At 49.9% G+C, this 23,325-nt stretch overlaps 9 protein-coding genes and 1 non-coding gene across 10 annotated transcripts; 6 read left to right on the forward strand and 4 right to left on the reverse strand.

The window, feature by feature from the left end:
• Positions 1-49: 49 nt before the first annotated feature.
• On the forward strand, positions 50-2,189 carry TrAtP1_012434 (uncharacterized protein). Its single transcript, XM_014090181.2, has 6 exons — positions 50-400; positions 562-697; positions 761-862; positions 929-1,001; positions 1,061-1,144; positions 1,196-2,189. Exons 1-6 carry the CDS (start codon positions 382-384, stop codon positions 1,802-1,804), a joined length of 1,023 nt encoding a protein of 340 aa, XP_013945656.1. The 5' UTR covers positions 50-381; the 3' UTR covers positions 1,805-2,189.
• A 479-nt stretch (positions 2,190-2,668) lies between these two features.
• TrAtP1_012435 (uncharacterized protein) lies at positions 2,669-3,382 on the forward strand (the record flags this gene model as incomplete). The annotated part of the gene is made up of 2 exons (XM_014090180.2): positions 2,669-2,924; positions 3,012-3,382. 2 exons carry the CDS (start codon positions 2,669-2,671, stop codon positions 3,380-3,382), a joined length of 627 nt encoding a protein of 208 aa, XP_013945655.2.
• A 191-nt stretch (positions 3,383-3,573) lies between these two features.
• TrAtP1_012436 (uncharacterized protein) lies at positions 3,574-4,035 on the reverse strand (the record flags this gene model as incomplete). Its single annotated transcript, XM_066115525.1, has 1 exon — positions 3,574-4,035. One exon carries the CDS (start codon positions 4,033-4,035, stop codon positions 3,574-3,576), a length of 462 nt encoding a protein of 153 aa, XP_065971624.1.
• Positions 4,036-4,491: 456 nt separating this feature from the next.
• On the forward strand, positions 4,492-5,539 carry TrAtP1_012437 (uncharacterized protein). Its single transcript, XM_014090179.2, has 2 exons — positions 4,492-5,184; positions 5,298-5,539. The coding sequence occupies exons 1-2, from the start codon at positions 5,098-5,100 to the stop codon at positions 5,442-5,444; spliced, it is 234 nt and encodes a 77-aa protein (XP_013945654.1). The 5' UTR covers positions 4,492-5,097; the 3' UTR covers positions 5,445-5,539.
• On the reverse strand, positions 5,540-7,465 carry TrAtP1_012438 (uncharacterized protein). The gene is made up of 2 exons (XM_014090178.2): positions 7,120-7,465; positions 5,540-7,043 (listed from the first exon to the last, which is right to left on the reverse strand). Exons 1-2 carry the CDS (start codon positions 7,274-7,276, stop codon positions 5,743-5,745), a joined length of 1,458 nt encoding a protein of 485 aa, XP_013945653.1. The 5' UTR covers positions 7,277-7,465; the 3' UTR covers positions 5,540-5,742.
• Positions 7,466-9,141: 1,676 nt separating this feature from the next.
• On the forward strand, positions 9,142-9,231 carry TrAtP1_012439. Its single transcript has one exon. It is a non-coding gene; the product is annotated as a tRNA-Pro (tRNA).
• A 1,096-nt stretch (positions 9,232-10,327) lies between these two features.
• On the reverse strand, positions 10,328-10,798 carry TrAtP1_012440 (uncharacterized protein; the record flags this gene model as incomplete). Its single annotated transcript, XM_066115526.1, has 1 exon — positions 10,328-10,798. One exon carries the CDS (start codon positions 10,796-10,798, stop codon positions 10,328-10,330), a length of 471 nt encoding a protein of 156 aa, XP_065971625.1.
• A 415-nt stretch (positions 10,799-11,213) lies between these two features.
• Positions 11,214-19,140, reverse strand: TrAtP1_012441 (uncharacterized protein). Its single transcript, XM_014090177.2, has 3 exons — positions 18,396-19,140; positions 12,068-18,337; positions 11,214-11,998 (listed from the first exon to the last, which is right to left on the reverse strand). The coding sequence occupies exons 1-3, from the start codon at positions 18,891-18,893 to the stop codon at positions 11,543-11,545; spliced, it is 7,224 nt and encodes a 2,407-aa protein (XP_013945652.1). The 5' UTR covers positions 18,894-19,140; the 3' UTR covers positions 11,214-11,542.
• Positions 19,141-19,680: 540 nt separating this feature from the next.
• On the forward strand, positions 19,681-21,205 carry TrAtP1_012442 (uncharacterized protein; the record flags this gene model as incomplete). The annotated part of the gene is made up of 3 exons (XM_014090176.2): positions 19,681-20,140; positions 20,199-20,279; positions 20,346-21,205. 3 exons carry the CDS (start codon positions 19,681-19,683, stop codon positions 21,203-21,205), a joined length of 1,401 nt encoding a protein of 466 aa, XP_013945651.2.
• A 238-nt stretch (positions 21,206-21,443) lies between these two features.
• TrAtP1_012443 (uncharacterized protein) lies at positions 21,444-23,304 on the forward strand (the record flags this gene model as incomplete). The annotated part of the gene is made up of 4 exons (XM_066115527.1): positions 21,444-21,987; positions 22,060-22,691; positions 22,746-23,013; positions 23,093-23,304. The coding sequence occupies 4 exons, from the start codon at positions 21,444-21,446 to the stop codon at positions 23,302-23,304; spliced, it is 1,656 nt and encodes a 551-aa protein (XP_065971626.1).
• Between the last annotated feature and the right edge of the window lie 21 nt (positions 23,305-23,325).

A 23,325-nucleotide genomic window follows, 5' to 3' on the forward strand; every position in this document is an offset into this window, starting at 1 on the left:
GGCAGCTTTCCCCGTCTTTTTCCTTTTCACATTCTCTTTTTTCTCTTCAGCTCAGCATCAGGAGATACTTGTTCTTTTTTTCAGTTGTTTCCATCACACTTGCTGCTACTTCGATTATTGTGCAGCATCTTGTTCACTTTATTTTACCATTCTAATAACCTCCAATTCTTTTCGTCCGTTTGCCGCGACCGCTGTATAATTGTGTTATAGCGCAGCAGTGGCACGGGCTAGCCACCGACTTTTTTTCTGTGGTCGCATTTCCATCCGCATTTCTGGCCTGACTGGCACTTTGCAGGAAACGCCGTTGCTACAGATATTACATTCTGTTTTCTTCACCTCATAAGATTCGGCACGCTCAGACGATATCCGTCTTACTGCAAAATGCCTCAGTATCGTATCGGTATGTCATTTTTATGTTGTTTCTTGTACTGCTCTTGGGGCTTGTCTTCTTTCTTTCCTCCCTCGTTTCCTGCTTTGCCACCCATACATGGCAGTTTCTAGGGCGCTGTAGCCTTGCAATCATATGCGCAAGTCAATGCTAAATTCGATGCTCCATTTTAGAAATCTCGCCCAACAATCGTGCTGGCTGTCACGAGGGCGCGTGCAAAAAAGAGGCCGTGAAGATCCTAAAGGGCGAAATCAGATTCGGTAGTTGGGTTGAGATCAAAGAACATGGATCTTGGTCCTGGAAGCACTGGTGCGCTACTCTCAACGGGAACTTTTATTCTTATAGACACCTGACCAGGCAGTCATGAAACAGGGGATGTGTGTCTGGTCGTCAAATTGAAGGTCTCCAGGAATCGTGCGGCGGAGACCCCGACAATTACGACTTTGATGCCATTGACGGCTATGATGAACTAGAGTGAGTAACGACTGTGGTTCACACAACATTAAAGGTGCAATAAACGGGGGCTAATACGACTTGTAGGGATGACGAGATCAAGGAGAAGATTCAGCGCTGCATCAAGCAAGGCCATATTGATCCGGAGGACTTCAAGGGTGTAAGTCTCTTTTGCCTTTTACGCTTCGTATCACGCTACCATGACCTGACAACTTGTAGGACCCAGAGAAGAACAAGCTAGGTGAAAAGGGCATCTTCCTTAGCGCCAAACAGAAGGCTGCCAAGGAGAAGGCCGCGGCAGAGGTATGTTCGAGTCCAGCGTGTATAACGATCGCTGTTGTTTACACTTTGTAGGCTGCCGATGACGACGAAGCTCCCGCCAAAAAGTCTGGCAAGGGGGGTCGCAAGAAGGTCGCCAACGATGCCGATGATGGACCGAAGGCTAAGAAAGCTGGGAAGCCCAAGAAGGTCGAGGCAGACGAGGAGGAGCCCAAGGCCAAGTCCAAGTCCAGGGCTAAAGCTAAGAGCGCAAGCGAAGGAGACGCTGAAGAGCCTGTTGCGACCAAGAAGCTTCCCAAGAGAGGCTCAAAGGCAAAGCCTGTCAAGCCCGAAGAGGAGACGGTGGACGAAGATGAGAGTCAGGAGAAGGAAGATGTTGCTCCTGTCAAAACTACACGCGGACGAAAGGCATCGGCCCCCAAGGCTAAGACTGAAACTGGAACTCCAGATGAAGATGAAGGCGCTGAGATGGCAGCTCCAGCCTCTGCCCCCAGGGGCCGCAAGCGCGCATCCATGTCCCAGTCTGGCGATAAGGACGAGGAGGCCACCAAGCCCGCTGCCAAGAGGGGACGCAAATCGAGCGTCGCGGCCGCGAAAGCTGCCCCTGAGGATGAAGAGGCGAAGGCGGCGCCCAAGGCTCGGGGAAGAGGCCGTCCTCGCAAATCTGACGTCGCAGCGAACTGAAATGTTGATTGCTGTCACTCGAAGAACTTTTTTTCGCAGCAAGTGTACGAGACGGTGGAGTTTACGATTATGCTGGGAAGGCGATGCTCTGTTGACTGACAAGATGTGATACCGGATGATTTGGAAGCAATATGATGGAGGCTGACGTCCAGAGGGATTGAGATATACTATCATTCCTTCGATCTTTTTTTTCTAATTTCTCTCCACGCATGACTCTAATTATGAGAAGGGGGAGAACTGCTTTGATACATGGGACATGGGAATGAGACTTGTAGGCATAGACTGCTAGTTTGCGCCGGCTGTCTTGTGATTAGCAATACAAGTCGTCAATGAATTCTCTTACCAGTGGAAGTATATTTGTAATGGTCAGAAAAAGCATACATCTATGTGGCTCCTGCATGTCTCGTCTTACATTGTGCCATTGGGGCCCTTTATGCTACATGAGGCTCTCTGACCTGGAGCTGGAGCTGGAGCTGGAGCTGTCAATAGCTGGAGCTGTTAATAGCTGGAGCTTGCTTCTAGCAGCGGTTCTAGCGCCTCATCCATCATTAGCGCGTGCCGACGTCATCAGGCACGCTGCGGCTTAGGCCCGCCACCCCGCAATGCTCTATACGAAATGCAGCTCCAGCGCTGGTTGCCAACTCTCCATTTACATTGAGCTTTTGCCATCTCAGATACACGGTGCAAACCCAGCTGGATCCAAACATCAGGCAGATACCAGCGATATCACTCACACAGCCGCCATGTCGTCCAACACAAATCCCGATCCCGCCGCCACTGCGCCGGCCTTCATCCCCCCTCGAAGCCAATCCTCAGCTGCTCACGACGCTCATCCACAAGCTCGGCGTGTCGCCCGCGCTGCAGATGCACGATGTCTACTCCCTGACCGATCCAGACATGCTCGCCTTTATTCCGCGCCCGGCTCTGGCACTTCTACTGGTGTTCCCGATATCAGCCGTGTACGAGAGCCACAGGATGGCAGAGGATAGCTTGGCGACCGAGTACAACGGCACGGGGGACAAGGAGCCGGTGCTGTGGTGGAAGCAGACGATTCGAAATGCGTGTGGACTGATGGGGCTGCTACACGCGGTGACAAATGGACCTGCAAGGGAGTTTATCAGTATGTTGTTGTCGTTCTTGTGTTGAGGCTCTAGAATGTCTCTTTAGATCCTTTCGAGTTTCAAGCTAACAGCAATGATAATCGCAGCCGAGGGATCTACACTCGACGACATCATCAAGAGGAGCACCCCCCTCCACGCCGCCGACCGCGCCAGGGTAATCGAGCAAACACCCGCCCTGGCCGACGCACACAAGGCCGCCGCCACCGAAGGAGACACTCCTGCTCCCGACGCCCAAGACGACGTGGACCTGCACTACGTGTGCTTTGTCAAGGGCAACGATGGTAATCTGTGGGAGCTCGACGGACGGAGAAAGGGGCCCATCAACAGAGGGCCTCTGAACGGTGATGAGGATGTGCTGAGCGAGAAGGGACTGAATCTGGGGGTGTTGAAGTTTTTAGAGAGGGAGGGAGGGGATTTGCGGTTTAGTGCTGTGGCCCTGGCTGGGACGTTGGATTAAGTGAGATGAGAAAGGAGGGAAGCGTTTTTGAGGTTGGTTGTTGGATCTCTGCCTTTTCAAGGGAGGTAAGAGGGTGTAATTTGTTTTTTAAAAGATGGATAATCTCGCATCTGTTGCAATCAAGGAATATGGGGCTGGTTAACCCATGGATATATGAGCAGCGTTGTGCAAAAGGGGGAGAGAGATTTGGGCTACTTGTGATTCGAAGCATCCTTCCATTCATCTAGTGCTTGGCCAATGGCATCGGACAGGTCGTCCATTATGGCATCAGATTTCTCCTTTGCGTCAACATCTTTCTCATGGCTTGCACAAGGACCTTGTGCTTCTTTATCACGGCTGGTACTAGGCTTTTCCGCGACATTGGAGCGACGTTGGGCTTTTTGCTTCTGCTTTGCAGCCTCATGCAGAGGGAAATTACAAGATGCGGCATCGCCATGACTGCCTGTATAGTGATGCCCTCGACCGGGATTACGAACTGGAATAGGAGGAGCTTCTACTGGTATTGCTGCTGATGAAGCTGAAGTCGATACTGGTGCTGGTGGTCTATTTGGCAGGGGGCTGAGGCCAAGATGAATGCGAAGGCGCATGTAAGCTCGCCTTTCGCCATCTTGGACCTGTTTGAGTGCTTTGTCTATATATGATGGATCGGACATGATGTAGAAATGCGACATGTTCCAAAAGTTATGAAATCATATCTGGCTGAGGAATGGGTTCTACTTTCCTGATATTGGAGGATTAGCAAGGGGTTAACTGGGAGTTGAACATGTGCGCTGCGGCATGGTTTTTATTCTTTTTCTAAATGCGTGAATCACGATCTGAATGCTGTTTTTAAAAGGTTAATTTCACTGATGTTGAGATTCTCGATTTGATAATGGTTTTGGATAGATATATGGGATGCTGACTGCAGCGCGATGGATGGAGAATAACAGTCCAGGAGCACTTGAACAAGACAGCAATTAAGAGATGCAAGGCAATGGCAATTCACTGCAGCTAAAAATAGATTGATGAATAAGAAAGAAAAAGATTAAGAGAATGAAATTATTTTTCGTAGAATTGTTTGTCTAAAAAGAAGCACAAAATGCTCAAGGCAATTGAGGCTCAATCACAGCCCCTACCAAAAAAAAAAAAAAAAAAAAATCCAACAGGCCATTTTATTTGGCGTTGTAATAAGCATACAACTAGCACTCAACCATTGCCGTTTTAGGGCGCGCCTTTCGGAACAAATTGCCGTCTAAGCGGCGCAAAAAGTAAAGATGCCAAGACGAACCAGACAGGCATGTTGCTGCTGAGCTGACGTCACGTTATTGCTTGTTTCTTCGTTTGCCAAGAACGCTTTTACCGACATGTCAACATTTTGCCAGTTGTTTGCGGTTTTTTGCCCGTCGCTCGGAAAATCGATGATGCAAGTCTACGCTGTGTTTGAGGTGAGCGTTACTTTTTTAAGGTGAGAAGATCACTGGGGAACGGTGGATAGGGTCGGTGGATATGGGGGAAATCCATTTCATACAGTGAGTGGTTCAAAAGACAAAAAAGTATCAGCTCCACAGAAGTGGCATCATGGTTACGTTAAAGACTATTGATATACATGACGTCAAATAGAAGTTAGTTTCAATCGAACAGAAAGATATAAGAAAGCCGAGTATTTCATTCTCTCATCATCAGATTATCCTAAACATTCAAATCATTCGCAAAACAAATCTCATATCCAACACACAATGCCTCGCCAAGGAGACGGTTCAAGCGACAACGGCCCTTTTGAGGAAGCCACTCACAACGTTGCCCACGGCGTCACTTCCGAAGATGTAAGTCACATCACATGTCATTTTTTTTCTTCTTTACCCCAACTTTTGAATTCAAGCAACATGTATCAAACAAACCTTAACAAAAAGTACACTAACGAACAATCTTTTGGTAGAAATCAAAGGACAAGACTGCGCCCCTGCCAGAGGGCCTGCATGAAAAGGGCGCCGGGCTGCAAGACGTAAACGCCAGCGGGGGACAGAGCCAGGGCATCAAGCAGGGCCCCAACGTTGGCCAGGGCGGACGAGGAAGCTCCAATTGAGCTGGGATCGAGATTGGAAAAATGAAGAATAATGTCTGATGAAATGTATAATATGTACAAACAATTGAAAACACAATGATTTGAATAAAGCAAAAGATGCAGGCTTGTTTTGTGAAAAAGATGCAGAAATAACCAAGAACAACCCCAAGAGACTCTCTATATATGCCCAACCAACCAGTACAATACCATAACGGCGTACATTATTTATTATTTACACGTATCGTTTTTCAAGTGCCATTGCGGGGTTTATGTTTATCCCCTTCCCATAATAATAAATCATAAAACAAAGCAAAAAAATCTATTCCGTTAAGCTCTTATTCCACCGCTGGAAAAACTGGTCCTTCCAGGTCGGCATGCATCGAACGGTATCCGGCGGGCCCGTCCAATCAATCAAGTCGTCGCGCGGGTCCTGTTCCGCAACAATGTCCGACACGAAACCCTTGTCTTGCTTGATCCGCTTGCCGTTCTTGTCCGTGTACTCGAGGTTGACGCTCGGCACGACCGCAATCTTGCCGTAGCCGCGCCACCACATGTCCTTGCAGAACAGCACCGGCTCGCCCTGGAAGCACTCGCCCGTCTTGTGGTAGTTTGTGCGGAAATGAAGGCCCTCGACAATGGGCTTTGCGCTAAAGACCGTGGCGCCGTTCCAGCAGGCAAACACCTGGAAGGGGCGCAGCTCATCAAAGCGGGACCTCGTGTCCGGCGCGTTCCAAAAGAGGTTTTGCGCCTCACCCCAGTTGCCGTTGGCCGGGATGTGGAAGAACGAGTCGCCGTTGATGCCGCGCGCGATCCAGACGTCGTAAAAGTTGGGCTCGTCGCCGGGGTACGTCCAGTCCATGGCGCAGGTCATGTCGGCGTTGAGCTCCTGCTTCTGCAGGATCAGCTCGAGAATGTCTTCGGCGCAGGCAGCCACGTCGTTGAGGAAGACGACGCTGGCGTCGTCGGCGATGGGGATTGACTGCTCAAAAATCGGCTCCAGGGGCATGTTGCGCAGCTTTGCAAGCTTGGCGATGCGATCACCCTCGGCGGACTTGACGGTCGAAGAGTTGTAGATGTAAGTGACGCCCAGCGCCTCGAGGCTGGGGCGTAGGGCGGCGAGTATGTCTCCAGTGCCGTCGGGAGAGTCTCCCTCTACAATGGAGAGGGCACATGAGCGAGGGCCGAGAAATTGCATGGCCTCGATGATGCTGCCCATGAGGCGGGGGAGGAGATCGATGCAATTTCGCAAATCAAGGGCGAAGAAGTACCGGATCTCAGAGGCCGGACTGTTGAGTGAGCGAGGAGCAGGAGTGGCCGTTGGCTTTGATGACGATGACGATGACGATGACTTGGACGCCGATAGTAATTTAGACACCGATACAGGTGAAGATGACGAGGATGGAGATGAACGTGAAGACGACGAGGGTGAAGCGGGACGAGCAGGAGGAGAGGATGGTGCCGGCCGCCCTGATGACTTCTTCTTCTGTTTGTTTTTCAACGTCTTATATCGTGTAGCGTTGATAGCAGGGCACTCGAGGCGAGGTGTCAATCTCGAGTCTGGCTTCACATGGTAGATGGCCTCGAGATACTCGGTGATGTTGGCCGATGAAAGAACGGCGCCTAACCGGTCAGTGTCTTTTCTCTCTAGACTTATACCTCGCATCCATCTGCTTTGAGGGGATTGATCTTTTCTTACCATCTCCCACCACCTGTTGAGCGAGCTGCTTCAATGGTATCGGCTGTCTCTGAGAGCTCGGGAACCAAGACAGACGATCTCGCCCAAGATACAGACTTGCCAGCACCAGGAGGAAGATGAAGGGAGCCGCCGCCAGGGGCAGCCTTCTACTGCGCATTTCGAACCACAGTACTGAGTAGTACCTAAAGTATACTGAGAAACGAAATGAACGAAGCAGAGAGAGGTCCGGGATACCCTCAGGCTTCTCAGTGCACCAACAGGCACGAGTGTCGTGATAGCGTGGCAAAGGCTATTGGACGGAAAGTCAAAGTCAAAGGCTTGGCGGGATGGTCTGAATGGGAGTGAGAGAAAAGAGAAAGTGAGAAAAAAACACGAGGGAGAGAGAGACAGCAAAAGCCACTCAAATCCCCCCCAGAGTCCAGCCACAGGAGCTGACGAGAGGCTGTGTAAGTAATAGTGTGATTATGCTGCTGAAAGACAACGCAATTCGGGTATCGCCTCAATCCATCAGCGGCGGTGGGTCGAAAAAGCTCAGCGCGCTGCTTGCCTCCGACGTTGCGGATAGTACAGTACTGGTAGCTCGAAATAGTGGTAATATTTGTTTTTCGCAAGCGCTTATTGTCTCTGCAGAGCATTGGCCTGTTTTGTTTTAAACAACGAGGGTGGGCTAGCAAACGGATACGCCGGGCTGATACGAGAATTATATGTCGAGTCTCAGCCAAAAGGTACCAGAGACCCGAACCCAACGCATCCCAGATTCTTCCTCCAATCCGGCATCCGACAAGGGAGCTGCCCGAACGCTGGAATATCACGCAGCATGTGTATGTAGCAGTGGCTGCGAGACACGGTGTGACAGCGTCTCGCTTCCCATGGCCTCGCATAGGAGGATCACGAGAGAGAAAAAAAAGACGTCTTGTTATTTTCTCCTCCTCCCATGTTTCCCTCCCCCCGCCTCCCTGCGTCCCTGTCTCTCGGCCCTCTCTCTTTCTGGCATCTTTCGTTTCTCGGACCTGGACTTTTGTACACTGCGAGTGCTGCTAGCCCGAAAATCCTTCGACGCTGCCTGCCAGACTCTCTCGGGATACGAGATCTTGCTCAAAGCCATTGGCCGCGGCGACAATGACAGGGCTCGTGCCATTGCCTTGGACCCCACTGGTCAAGCCGAAACGTCTCCAGTCGACGCCATCCATCAGGCTAGCATGGGAGCATGATGGCCGGGCTTTAAAAGCCTAGCTCGCTCTGCATGCATCGACAAAGCAAAGGGCAAGGGTCCTTCTTATCTTTTCGGCTTAGTAACCGACTAACATGAACATCGCGAGCTGGCCTTTGTTTCTCGTGGAGGGGCGGCCGCGGCCTGTGCCTAATGTTGAAAGCGGGAAGAAGAAAGGAAATTTTAGAGCGTGTACAGTGCCCCGTCAAACTCGTATAGCCTGTTGCTTCTCTTTCTGATTGCTTGTATGCCACTAGGCAAGTGTCGGTGCTTCGGGCAACAAAACAGAAGATGAAAGACGATGATCAGGGCGACATTGTCCTGGCCTATCGTTTTGCTTTTTCTAGCGGCCTGCCGCTGCCGGACAAGGTTCGTTTCGTGTTGTTTTTGTCTTTTGTTGGCGCTGAATTATAATCTGTAAGGGCAGAAAGCCTACCCAACACTCAAGACAGCGGCGGCGAATAGCATGGCGACATTGCTCCCCTTTTTTCCAACCGGCGTTGGAGCCCAGAAGCGGCTGGCTGCGACCGTGTCTGAGATCTCCTTTTTTCCTTGTCCCTGTTCCTGGCTTGCCATGATCGTAGCATCGGACGCTTTGCGAGGCTAGCCCAGGAGGGGAAGATACCAAGTGCACGTTTATACGAAGTACGGCTGAGTGGGTGTGGAGACCTTGTAGATTCTAGACGTGGAAGCCACTTATGCCCGTGGAGGTGTGGAAACTTATTCCGAAGATGGGCGCTTAGAAGTTGGGGTAGCGTCTATAAGCTTGAATAAGCCACGCCTCATTCAATCAGTTAATCGAGAGATTGATTGGTCTGGTGGTCTAGTGGTATGATTCTCGCTTAGGGTACACCCTACAGCTTGCTTGCGAGAGGTCCCGGGTTCAATCCCCGGCCAGACCCTTATTTTTCTTTTTTTCCCTTTTTTACTCGATCCGACGATAAGACACCACCCACACCATTTTTAACCATTTTTTAGCCTGTCCGCGTATAAGTGAGGGTGTGGACACAAACACAACCAGGTCCTACCCAATACGAATTTTTGCTTCTTGTTTTGGAATGGCATGCAGATATCTAATTTCTCAATTTGATTTTGGCTAGATAGCCATAAATAGACGGATAGCGCGTTGTTGACTCATCTATTCGTTGCTATTGGCTATTCAATTGTGTGCTTCTCGCCATGCATTTCGTATTAACCAACGGCTGACTATCCTGACGGAGAATTTAATCAGTCAATTCCGACTCCATCCAGCTACAGCGAATTAATGAATACGAAGAGCTACTGTCACCATCATTTCCTTTGCCCTACTAGTAAGTAGACAGTTACATGTACCCTTCCCAACTTGGCAGTTTCTGTAAAGTAGCAATAGAGCAAATCCTTTTCCATAATTTCTTATCCGTATTTCTCCGTGTCTCGTAAAAAAACTTCATCTCAATCTCCTTCGCCTATTGACCGAGGTGCTTCTGCCCCCAGATATGAAGTAACGACGCCCTGTTGCTCTTCGGGGACGCGCCTGGCTCTGATTCTGAGCCTGAGCCTCTCTCACTCCATTCCCATCGTCGCCAGAAACATTTGCCGCCCTAGGAGATGGACTCTGTCGCCCAGCTCTGGCAGCCACAGTTGGGTTAGCAGCCGTGTTGGAGGCCGCAGCCGCGTTCGCCCCTCTCTGAAGATCTTCCAATACGCGAGCCCACGAGCTCAGATGCCGCACAGGCTGCTCTCCTTGGCGGAGCTGTCTCGTCGTGGAAACGATTCGATCCACAAGGCCCCGAAAGGAAGGCGTTTCAGCAGCAGCGCTGTGAGCGTTATCGTTGCCGCCGCTGATGATGCTGTTGGTGCTTCGAAAGGTAACGTGGTTGGCATTTCGCCGGTCCCTCTGTGGCGTTTCGTTACGTCCGCGATGCTGCTCACGCTGAAAGGGGTGGTGATGGACTTGGACAGACTAGATCGTTTTTGACGTTAGCATGACTACCAATCAGGCGTCTTTGAAATTGACAATCAGAAAATAAACGAGAAACGACAAGAGACAACAGCCGCCATCAAGAAAAAAGCATAAGCAGGACAAGAGTCACTTACAACTCCCTCCGCAGCGCTCGCAACGTTCGTATACCGATTCCCAAATCTCCGACCCATACGACTCCTTCGCTCCCTCTCCCGTCTTCTCGCCCAACACGCCGAACAGTCACTCCAATAACCTTCCTCTTCATCCTCCACCACCTCTGCCTCTTCGATAACAATCTCGTCGTCATCGGATTCATAATCTCCTTCTTCGCCATCATCATCATCGCTGTACTCCTCGCAGGAGCAGCTCGACGCACAGCTCGAGCAGCAGCAAGTCGAGCCCGAGTACTCCGACTCAGACTCTCGTTCCTCTGAGACGAGCACGTAGCCTGCCCTCATGAGGCGGTCTCTTAGGGGTCGAAGAGAGGAAAACACTGCGTGATTGGGATTCCTCGTGTTGCTAGCCATGTTTTTTTGTGCTCAAAACGAGTAATAGAATATTGAAAAGTGTAGTACAAGTTTCCAAGTAAGCGATAAAGCAAGTATATCAATATATATTGTTCTTTAAGGGTTTTGTTCTGTTTCCCCTTTCTTTTGGAGAGGTCCAACAGTCGTGAGGTAGTGGAGGTTTATAAAGCTTGCCGGTAGACTATCACTCCACCCAGGCCGAATCGCGAGCATCTATCGAGGAACAATCAACCTCTAAATACTCATCGACCCGGCATTGTTGCAATTATGTGTCCCGAAAGCAATCAATCACTAATTCCGATGCCGCCAAATGTTTGCGTCGCACTTCCAACTCAGGCTTCGGCAGCATACACTAGAACACGTACTACAAGTGGCACCGGATGGCTCAAGTCAGGCGTTTTGTAACGAGCGACACCCATTCACACACTATATTATACTATACGCACTATACGTACTAATTGTAAAACCAATCACAGTCCTGCTGTTACCTCTCCTCGTCTCTCATTAACTAATATCGTACCAATTATATACTGTAACATAACCATCCCCTAGCCGTGAACGATAGCATCCAATATGATACAGAATTAGCAGCTGGTCATAAACACTGCCTGTCCTCCCTCTTATGCTGATACCCAATTACACAAAGGCTGTACCACAAACCTATCACAAAAACGCCATTGTTCATCCATAATTTCGCTTCTCCTTCATACACCCCCCTCAGACGTTATTCACACTCAAGTCGCCCTATAAGAAGCCTTTGGTCATACTAGGAGCTCTGTTCAGGCTGCTGTTTCTTTGAGGAACGTCAATCAGCGTTGAGTCTTCTCCTTCGTTCCCCACTCTCCATGTAACGCCTCTGCCACGAACGCTTCCCACTCCGCCCTTTTCTGTTCGGAGGCCTTTCCACCCCTCCAGCTCTCGCTCTAGGCGGTGGCACTTCTCCTTCTCTTCGCGCAGTTCGCGCTCAGCGCGTCGTGCCGAGAGCTGGTTTGTGGATTCTGACGCCTGCAGCTCATCAATTGTCTTGAGAAGCTTGTCGACTCTGTCGCGCATGCGGTTCACGTCGTCAGAGAGCTGCATGTTTTGCTTGTCTTTACGTTCGACTTGCGTCTGCAGGTCTTTCACAGTACGGTCCACATTTCGAACAGAACGCTGGGACTTGTTCTTTTCCTCCTCGTGGCTATCCAGCTGTGATTCAAGCTAAGATATAGTTAGTATATTAAAAATCTTTGTTATTGGATGACAAGGAGAACTGAGGAAAACGCTTACCTCTTGGATGCGTTTGTGCAAAAATTTGATGTCCTGGCTGCCGCTTGAGTAGCCCTTGGTCTCCAGGTCTACAAGCCTGAGCTGTGCCTCGCTCAGATTCTTCTCCAGCGTAGTCTTTTGTTTCTGCAAAGTCGCACTGATTTCACGCTCGCCCGCAATGTCTTTCTGGACCTCGGTGACTAGTGCCTCAGCACGTCGCATCTTCTCCACTGCGGCGAGAGCAATATCCTCTTGCCGGGCAAGGCTAGACTTGAGATTGAGAATTTCCTTGTCCATGCCTGCTGCATCGCGAAGCGATGGGCTTCCGCCCTTGACCAGCTCGTCAAAGCCTGCCTTGGCTTCTTCGAGGCGGGCCTCAACGCCCTTCTTCTCCCGAATGAGAAGATCGCGCTCGGTAGTGATCTCGTCCACACTTGACCGTAGAGTCCGCACCTGTGATAAGAGGGAAACAATCTTGCTCTGTGCCTCGTTATGAGCGCCGACGGCCTCATCACGAGATGATGCAACATCAACCAACGTGGATTCCAATCGCGCCTTTTCTTTTGACCAAGTGGAGCTGTTCAGCACCTCATCATCCCACTTGGACCGTAGCTCATCGAGTTCGTCCCGAAGCCTTGTAATCTCTGCCTGCTTGAACAGCTTCTCTTCTCGAGCGAGGTCAAGCTCTTTGGCAAGCGTGGCAAACTCGGTCTGATACTTCTTGCGCGTTTGCTCCATGCTGGATTCTTTATCTTCAATCTCCATGGCCCTTTGGTTGCGATAGTCTTCCAACTCATGCTGAAGACGCCTCCTAGCTTGCGTGGCGGCGTCAAGGTCAGTCGACAGGTCCTCTACCCTTCCTTCAAGACGATGGTTCTGGCCCTGCAGGTCTTCAACCAGTGCATCCATCCTTTGCCTCTCAGACATGACCTCGGCGTATGTGTCTTCCGCCTCTTTGGCTTGTGATTTGGCAAACTGTTCTGCTCTAGTTGCTTTCAGAACAGCAATCTCTGCCTGCTCAAGCTTGCTGAAATATTCGTCGGCTCGGCCTCTGTACATTTCCAAGCTTGAAGAGACGTCAGCGAGCCTAGATGTCTCCGCATCAAGTCGGATTTGGAGGTCGGTGAATTCCTGTAATAGCTGGCTTCGGCTTTGTGCTTCCTGCTCGCGTGCAGCAGTCATCTCCTGAAGGTCAGACTTTGAATCGCGGAGCTCAACTTCCAGGTTCGCCCGCTCGTGACGCATCTTGTCGAAATGGACCTTCACTTCAGTTAATTCTGCGAGGGCATCTTTGTGGCTATGTAAAAGGGACCTGCGCGCTTCTTCTTGGCTGTTAAAGATATCCAGCAGCTCCTCATGAGATCGCGTCTGGATGTCCCGCAAAGAAAGCTCCCCAGCTTGCATACTCTTCTCCAATGCTGCCACCTTTGCAACCGAATCATCCAACATATCATGCAAACGATTGTTGGCCTTTTCAAGCTTCTGCACACGCAATATTGAAGCCTCATCTTCATATGCGTCATCAGATGATGAATTCCGATCCAGTTGGCTCTGAAGCTGTCGATTCCGCACTTGGGCTAGCTGCAGCTGACTTTGGAGGTTTTCGATTTCGGCCTTGAGTTCAAACCCATTTCTGATATCGGAAGCGCCAAAAGATCTTTCAGAGCGTGATGAGTCCTGAGAGTTGGGGTCTTGGAAGCGTCGAGCGCTAGCCAATCCATTCAAGCTAGGATGCAGGCCTGCTTTGGTTGTCTTCTTCAGGCCATTGGAGTCTTGAAAGGGGGCTTCGTTTGGATGGATTTCACCAAGCCCCGGACGAGTGGGACTCTCGTTTCTTAAAGCCCTCATCTCGGTCAACTGGCTTTCCGCATTGGTCCTGGCCACAGTTTGAACTCGCAATTTCTGCTGTAGCTCCTCAACCATGCGAACAAGATCAAAGTTTTTGAGCATAGCTTTCTCGCTGTTGGAATTTGTCTGCGGCATTTGAACCTCGGGGTCAACCATTTTGAGTGCCTTGAGCATCTGAGCTCTCATATCTTCCAGCTCTTTGTCCCGTGAGTCTATTGATGACTGCAACGTGCGGACCGTCGACTGTGTTTGATTCCGGAGCTGTTTCTCGGATTCAATTGTTCGATTGGCTTCCGCCAGTTGAACGGAAAAGTTAGAAGAGGCCTTCTCTGCCGTCCTACTAGCCTTCGCCTCTCTGGCAACCTCGTGGTTTAAATCTTCCAGGTTGAGATGAAGTTTCTCCAGCTTCTTCTCCAAAGTTGCAATGTTAAGCTGGGCATCGCCTAGCTGCTTGTTGAGCTTTGTGTTGTGATCTTCTAGCTTGGCTTTCTCGCCTCGGAGAGATATGAGCTGGCTTCGACTTGCTTCTGTTGCGCGAGAGCTGGATCTGGCAATTTCAAGACCCTTCTGTTGCAACTTATTGAGTAATGTTTTGTTGTCGTTTTCAGATGCCGCCAGCCGGCTCCTTATTGTATTGAGCTCCCGCTCCATTCTCTCCTTGGCTTGGTCATTTTTCAATCCAAATTCTCCAGATGTAAGAATCAGCTTGTTTAGATCTTCGACTTGGCGGTTCAGCTTGTTGCATTCCTCCTCAAACCAGCGCAAGCGTTCTTGAGCAGCTTCAAGGTCTTTGCGGAGGCTACTTTCTCTCTCTCTCGCAGCTTTTGAAGCTTGGCGCTCGCCGGCCATTTCAGCTTGCAAGCGAGCCTCTTCGGCCTCCGATTTTGCCATGCGAAGTTTTCGGATCTCATCCCTAGCGTCGTCACGCTCTTTCTCAATTGCAGCCCGGGCTTCTACAGTCCGCCTCAAAGTATCTTGCTGAACATACATCTCTTTTTCAATGATAATCTTTGCGTCATTCAGGCGATCAAACTCATCTTTGAGCGCTTGGTACTTGTGCTCTCCAAGCAGCAGTACGTCATCTCGGGATTGTCGCTCTCTGCTCAATTCCATCTTCGTCTGATAGAGCTCATCCTGAACATCCTTGATTTGAGACTCGAGGACTTTTCGGTTCTTCTCAGCTTGTGCGTCTTCAGACAGCCTAGTTTCGAGTAAAACCTTGGCATCTTGGGCCTCGCGTTCTAACTGCATCTGCTTGGATTTCAATGCCACAAGTTCTGCTTGAACATCACGGAACTTTGCAGCATTTTTCTCCATATCCTCTGTAAGAGCTCTTTTCTGTTCCTCGAGGCTTCGACGTTCAGCCTCTGACTGCCTTTTGTCATCACGCAGCAATGCCAGTTCGCTCTCCTTCGACCGGACAAGATCTTCGTAATCTGTTGAAGTCTTGGAGAGCTCGGCAAGCTGTTCATGTACTTCTTGATTCTCTCGAGCCAGTCGAGTCTCTCGCACTTTGGCTGCATCGAGATCTTTCTGCGCTGTGAATAACTTGACCTCAAGATCCTGGTCGATCTTGAGCAACTTGTCTTCCAGATCCTTGGTTTTTCGATCTTTTAGCGCTAATTGACTTTGGAGCATCTTGATTTCGCCTTCCATGGCAGCTTCCTTGTCACTATGCTCGGATTGCTTTTGAGTGAGATCGTTGATAGCAGTCTCCAGCTCCGCTGCTCTAGCCGACAAGCGTGTCTTTTCCTCTTCCAGCCTAGAGATGAGAGAAGCAGCCTGTTCCAGCTGTGCACGGTATTTTTCGACATCTTGCTCAGCTTTGTTCTTTGCTTCCATAAGGCTGTCCAGCTGGTCTTCCAGTCTCTCTTGGTCTTCTAGTGCGCCTGCTAACTTTTCCTCCAATTCATCCTCGCGGTCCTGGAGACGCATAAAGATCTCTTCCTTGTCCAAAGCAAGAGCTCGCTCACTCTCCAGGGTTTTTTGGATGCGAGTAATCTCAGCTTGGCAATTTCTTCTTTCATCTTCTAGCTTCTGCCGACTTTCCAGCTCCAGTCGCATCTTTTCGCTCAGGTCTTTAATCATGGCATCCCGCTTCTTCACCTCCGCAGCAGTTCTAGTGGCGCCGAGGAGAGGCCTCATCTTTACAATGAGCTGCCACCATGGGTTCCCTACAAGGTCGAGGTATACGTGAAAGTTCCTTTGGATGATTCTGGTGGCCTCGGTGCGGAAAAGTCTCTTGTGTGCTGCTCGTCGACAAACGTATCCACGGGCAACAGATTGAAACCGTGCCATAATCTGTGTAATTAGAGCATCTCGCTGCTCTTCCAGCTCAGCTAGAAGACCAGCTCGGAAGAAAACTTTTGTGAGACCGACGCGATACATGGTCTTGTCGAGATTAAGCCTCTCGAGCATTAAAGAAGCCACGACTTGACCGTCTGAATGGCCCTTGGGAATGTCCGGGCACAAAACTTCGTATCGCTGTCTGAATTCGGTAAAAGGTAATCGATTAGGGAAGCCAGTTCTTGCTATCCGAATACCTTCTAGCACACCGTTACATCGGAGCTGATCCAAGACAAGCAGCTTGTCAAACAGCTTTGGCCGCTTCTTGTAGTTGGGCAGTATACAGCGAACAAAGTGAGGGTGCGTAGATTGAAGCTGAGACATCAAGTTGTGGAGCTGTTCTTTGTGTCTCTGGGCCACAGTTCTGAATAAGCCCTTCTTCACACGACTCCTTCGCCCACCGTGATCATCCGAATCAGCACAGTCTACAAACAGATTTGCAATGTGCTTATCCGTTGAAGCTGCTAGCAATTGCGTGATGTTATTGTTCAAGGGGTCTTTGTTCTTTTCGAGCCAGTCTTCGGTGGAGTATTCAACTTCAGCAGCGTAGTGTGTAAGGATAAAGCCTTGGCCCAGTCGAGAGGGGCGATATTTCGTAGACTTCTTGTTCCATAAAGTATTCAACTTCTCCGTAAAAGATTTATCAGTGGCTTTGGGCATAACACAGTCTTCGTCCAGGCATGAGAAGATACCAATTGGATTTGGCAATTCAATGAGATCAATAGTCGGCTGCAGATCGCGGCCAAAGTCAATGAACTGCCACTCAATTTGCTCGCGAGCATACTCTTCTTGCTCAAGAACAAACATGTGATGGTTGAAAAATTGCTGAAGCTTTTCGTTTGAGTAATTGATAAGCAGTTGCTCGAAGCTGTTCTTTTCAAAAATTTCGAACCCAGCAATGTCGAGAACACCAATGAATCGAGAGTCTTCTAAGCCCATGCCAGTCCGATCAAGCTGTTGATTGATCCGAGTGACAAGGTCACTAAAACCTCGCTCGTATATACCCTTTGCAAGAGCATCGAGGCCGAGGCGAACCTGCTCAGGGGTTTGAACTTTTTCAACCCACTCACGTCCGGCTTTCACTTTGGGATGCAATAGACCTTTAAGAAATGGCTCAAGAGGCACGCCAAGGAGGCTGCAAACTTTTGCAGCCTGCAATTTGGCATCTGAAGCCAGCCTAGCTTGATCTGCGCTCCGACTTTCCTTCACGACGTCAATGTTTCCCAGGTGCAATACCGCGGCAATGGTTCGAAGAACAGATATTTGATCCTCATCAGAGAATCCCATGATGTCAAAAGCCTCTAGCAATGCTCCCCATTCTTCTTGGTCAGATACTCCAGCCACGCTGTCATGGCCATTGCGCGTATATGCAAAATCTCCAATGTCTAGGCCGTCCAGAAGAAGATCTTTTCTCAATTTTGAATCTGCTCCTTTCAACAGTTGGTAGAATATATGGTAGTTTCGCTCTTGCGGGTTGACCCTAACCACTCTAGACTTCTCTAGTAGATACCAATCGATAAACGCTCCAGTAATAGCACCCTCTCGACTGAATTCAATTCGGATAAACTTGCCGAAACGCGAAGAATTGTTATTTCTCACGGTCTGAGCATTTCCAAACGCTTCTAAAATAGGGTTGGCGCGGAGAATTTGCTCAGAGAGGTTCGTGTGTCGGGCTTGGCTCCTTATTGGAGACTCTGACTGAGCAACAGCAGCCAGATATTGAATAACTTTCTTTGTATTCTCCGTTTTTCCAGCACCAGATTCACCAGTGACTAGAATACTTTGGTTGTGGCCTTCTCCAACAAGGTTGCGAAACGCTTCATCAGCCATGGCGAAGACGTGAGGCTTTGTATCATCGCGACTCCGACCTTTGTACATGTTGATATAATCGTTCGAGTAGATCGGCAAGGGGCAGTAAGGATTGACGGTAACCAGAAACAAGCCTGAATAAGTGTAGATCAGATCCGATTGGTATCTTGTATGTAGGTTGTGAACGACCGACGCCTCATTCAGATGGGTCAACTCGGCCATATCGTTTGCCTTGTCGAATTTGGCGGGGTTCACTTTATCAACGCTCTCAGCATCAACTTCCCGTTGCTATATTCGTATCAGCATTAGCCCACCCGTTTCAAACCAGGACGAAGAAGCAACTCACAGTTCCATTATCGGTCTGCACCAAGATCTTATTATCCTCCAGTTCCTCAATCACCCAGCCTTTCACGAAAGCTTCCTCTGGGTCCTTAAGCCACACATATCGCTTTCCCGAAAAGTCATTCTCGCCTTCAATGCTTTTGACAGCATCATGATTCTGTCTTAAATCTTCCTCCTCCTTGATGAAAGAGGGAGCAAAGGTACTTGTATTCGAGCTCATCCCTGCACGCGAGTCGGCTCGATGGTGTCTCGATACAATGCCGGCCGGAGCAATCGCGGTTCCAAAAGAGCTGCTGGATCGAGGCCGGGTTGTCGAGGCGGTAGAGGCTGTCGATGCCGTGGAGGCTGTCGAGGGCGGTGTCGACACGCTTGGCGAGATCGTCGGTGAGGCGAAGAGAACTGATTTCGGCCTTCCAGAGGAGGGCATTGCTTGGGATGGAGAGGCGTTCCTCGCAAACGGATTGCTCCGTCGCGGCGCCGAACCGTTGGGGTTGAATGCCATTGTTGATTTCAAGGCTAACTCATAACGATATGCCGTAGCGGGGGGTATTAGGCGCTGATGTTGATCGGTTGGTGCTCTTCGCTAGCGAAACAATAGCCTGGCAAGAGAAAGGCAACTTCGCAGCTAAAAGAAGAAGAAGAAAACAATGGTACAAGAAAGATGCACAGGCACTTCCGCCAAAATTAAAGCATCAGATATAAACACAATGAGGATCGATGGTGCGGTGACACCTGGGGGAGCTTCTCCGTATTGGAGCTTACAGCACCCTGGTTGCTGGGGAGAGACCCCGCGAAAGTAAACAGAACCGCGCCACGTGACTTTCAATCGCGATAGCAGCGCTCGATGCCCTAGTCCTAGTGCAGCATGGCGCGATTTTCTCGTCCAAAGCTAGCAGACGTCTTTGGCCAAACGAGATTGCCCTTTTATCCCACATGGCAATCATCGCATCCAACTTCGTTCGCGCTGCAATCAACGATAGGCTGGACTCGTGTGCGAGAAACTGCTTCGACCCGTTTCACTACTTGGTGTTACATTAATTCCGAAGCTCCCCTTCCGTACGGCTTACACGCCTCTCGAGTTCCGCCACCATCAGCGTAGCCCTGCGTTCGATAATCTTTTCCTGCCCTCAACAGCGATATCGACCCCCAAAGCAAAATATAACCAAGCTTGTGGACAGGCTGCTGGCGTCACTCCTACATATATTGGCAATTACCAGCAAAGTCTACAGCTCGTAAACGACGGTGTCTACTATCCTGTGAGCCTGGGCTCGCTGTCTCTTTGGCCTAGCATGGCTCAATCAGGCTATGGGTACGACCCATTACATAGCTACCATCCGCAAACCCCGTACGCGCATCAGCCATACCCGCCTTATACTACTCCTGCTCTCAGCTATCCAAATCCTGTGGTACGAACCGTGGTGCACAACGAACCGGCTCCCGGAGACCCATATAATCCTCACAATGCGATTCCTGGACTGGGTCTGGGTTATTCACAAAATGCCATGCAGTGGCAAGGTCCTTGGCCAAACCAGCAATCCCCGTTTGGACAAGAGCCACTTGCTACGACCGAAGTAAATAGGCCCGAGCAGCACACGGATATAAGTGAGGAGGGGGAAGTTAGCGAAGGCGGGCTCGAGGATGCTTACGAGCCAAGAGATGTTGAGATTTTTCCCAAGCCATCGTATATGAATAGAAGCGCACAGAATGCTGCGGGGTTTAACGATGTCCCGCCAGCCTCCTTTCCTGCTAGTACGTCCTTGTATCACCTCAGTGACTAACATTTGGCCTTTCATTAACTAGATACTAGGTCGAGATCGCTCAGGTTCATATTCTCCCTACCTCTCTCCTCATGAAATGGATCATCCAGCTACGATTGCATCTATTAATGGTGAGTACGATGAACATTGAGCATTATACGCTTATTTCACCTACTAATATATGTATATAACACTAGAATGTCAACTGAACCAGATCACTGCTATGGCTTCGTCACAAACATCTCCCAAAGCAAACGGAGCGAGTCATACAATACCCAATTCATCCCAAGTGAAGAGCGTTGGTGCTACACGCAAACAAGCGCAAGATGCCATCCGACGGCTTTGGACATTAAATGTGCGATATCAAAATTATGTTGACGAGGGGATAGACGAGACACTCTTGGGTAGTCTATTCGAGGAGCTAGGGTTCGAAATGGGCGCATCACATAGTTCAACGACTGTTCAATCCAGCCTTAGCAGAAGAACAGTATCAGAGACGAAGACAAAGGATGAGCCTGGGCGTACCGACGGCATAGCCCAACAAACCGAGACCGAAAAGAGTGCTGGAAGTGCACCAGCAAAGGACGTTTCAGAATCGCGCAAAGACCGTATTGCGCGACTCCTCGCTGCGAAAAATTCCAAGTCGAATATTGCAGCCGCGACCGCGTCTTCATCATCTACTCCAGCTCCTTCTCTTGCGCCAGCCTCGAAAACGCAAACTGAGAAATCAAAGCTTTTATATAAGAAGATGGAAGCTTTGCGAAAAGCTCGCGAACTCGAGGCGCGAGGCCGAAAGCGTTCTCACCCAGACGAGCTTCCTCTTCAGAGTCACCAAGCAAATAACAACGCCGATAATTCTACAGCCACCAATTCCCACGATATGGCTGCCAGTGGCTTGCATCGTACCCCACCAGAGCATATGTCTGGTGAAATTTCAAGCCCCAGTGGACAGCTGCCTCCGTCAATTCCTGGGCTTTTCCTATCTTCTACGCCACAGCCCCCCCCATGCTACACAAGTCTTGAACTTGGAGCGCCCAGCTTCTACGAGCTTGGTTGACTCTAATCCGAGACCATTTAAGCGTCCGTTTGGTCATGTGAGAAGGCCTCGCCCGTTCCTCATTGATGTTAGCGACGATGAGGATGATGCCGAAATGGATCTTGACTCTCCTGAGCAGAGAACATTGCAACTGGCTACGAAAGAGGCAGTACCGCCGTCACTGCAAACTACTCTTTCGTTTCGAAGCGCTCCATCATTTGGTGACAATGCGGCGGCAGCTCACCAGTACTCGAGTCCCATGGCAACCCCTCCCGGTGCCAGCAGCGACAATTCTGCAACAAGAGACAACTTGGATAACATGACCAAGAAGATTGAAGCTATGAAGAAAAGAATCGCCGAGGCCGAGGCTCGTAAGAAAGCAAAGCAGTCGCGCTTGAATTCACCAGCCCTTCCTGCGCTTAATAATGAATCACTTAACAGCAGTTTCGAGGCCATTATTCCGAGCCAGGACATGGCTGTTCACGTACCCTCGACTAGCATCGAAGTCCAACAACTGTCTCGCTCAACGCCCCCAATGTCGAATTCCTCTCCGATGGCGCCGTCTCGATCATCTGAAGCGAGTCCTCAAAGTGGAAACGAACGCCGCAGTCGATCCGTTGCAGCTAGTGAACGCCTTCCACTCGTTGAAGCCCGGCGTCGGGAACAGCAGCTGAAGTTGAAGCTCTTGCGAGCCCAGGTTGAGAATATGCAGCGAGAGATACAAATGACGATGGAAGAGGAAGAGAAGCTGAGGATTGATGTCAATGCGGACTCGGATAGCGAAGAGACGCATGAACAACAAGGTAAGCCTAATCTCCTGGTTCTAATAAGGACATTTTTTTTTGTGGAATACTAATAGGTTCTTTCCAATAAAGCCCCGTCTCCATCCAAGGTTTTGAGTCCTTCGTCACCACTGACAGACTCAATGGATATTGCAAGCATATCTCCTCAGAGCAATAATGCCACTCAACGAAGCAGACAAGATACGCCACTCCCAAGAGAAGAGTCTCAAGATGAGCAGCAGCCTAGTCTGCTCGTTGCCAACCAAGCAGAACATAATCCATTAGGCGTTGAGTCTAATGGTGTCATTGAAGCCGTTGATTACGCTTCTCATCTACCAAACGTCGAGGCGAATACGATAATTGAAGACGTTGATGACGCTGAAAGAGAGACCATCCAAGACGCCATGTCGACACAAGACGATATCAACGCCACTGCTACAGCATCCGTAGAGGAAGCCCGAGATATGGTCATGTCGGAAGCTGCAGACTCCAGCAATCATGCTTCTGAAGAAGAATCGGATGGCTACGAGCCTCCAGATGTTGAGCTATCCAGCCCTTCGAAAAAGTCGTCGCGGGCATCAACACCGTTCAGTCCAGCGCCAGCTGGCTTGGATTCGATGCCCGACACAAATGCCGATAGCTTACAAGATAGCACGACAGGTGCCATCGCCTCACAGCAGATCTCTACCGTGCAACCGGATATAGCTTCTGAAAGTGGAAGAGAAGTAGACGTTGCCCTGCATTTTGATGGCCGATCAACATATCTAATAGGTGGCCAGGTTGACCCAGTAAGTGAGGCACCGGTGGCACCGGCTTCTGATGCCCCGAAGACCGCCTTTGTGCCGTATGAGTCGCCCCTTCGATACTTTCACGCATATCGCTTCCATCCCGAGTATTCTCAATCCATATCCGGTGGCCTTCGCTCTTTAACCTACAGCAATAAAATAGACGTGAAGCAGGAAGTATGCCCGGATGAGTTAGCCAATCAAAGTTGTCCAAGGGGTAGCGAATGCGATTATCAACATTTCGAGAATATGCAAGCTCCGGGTATGTATATCTCGGAGCTAGGCGCTTCTACTCTCGCGAGCTGTTGTGTGAAGCACGCTGACTGAAAACAATGAACTAGATGATCAAATCCTACTCCAGCTCGGCGCGCACGAGGAGTTTGGGGAGCAAGAGAAACAGCAGTATATCAACGGGCTACGCAATCTCTTGACAGACTTTCGCACCCGCAAGGTCAAAGACTTCCAGACTATCAGCCAGGGCATCATTGACTACCGAGCCCAATTTCTCGGAGACAGAACCAAGATTCTCCCCCTAGGCGGCGTTGCGATTTGACGTGCATACCCCTTTTCTCCC

Source organism: Trichoderma atroviride, chromosome 7, assembly GCF_020647795.1.
Source record: "Trichoderma atroviride chromosome 7, complete sequence".
NCBI classification, from domain to species: domain Eukaryota; kingdom Fungi; phylum Ascomycota; class Sordariomycetes; order Hypocreales; family Hypocreaceae; genus Trichoderma; species Trichoderma atroviride.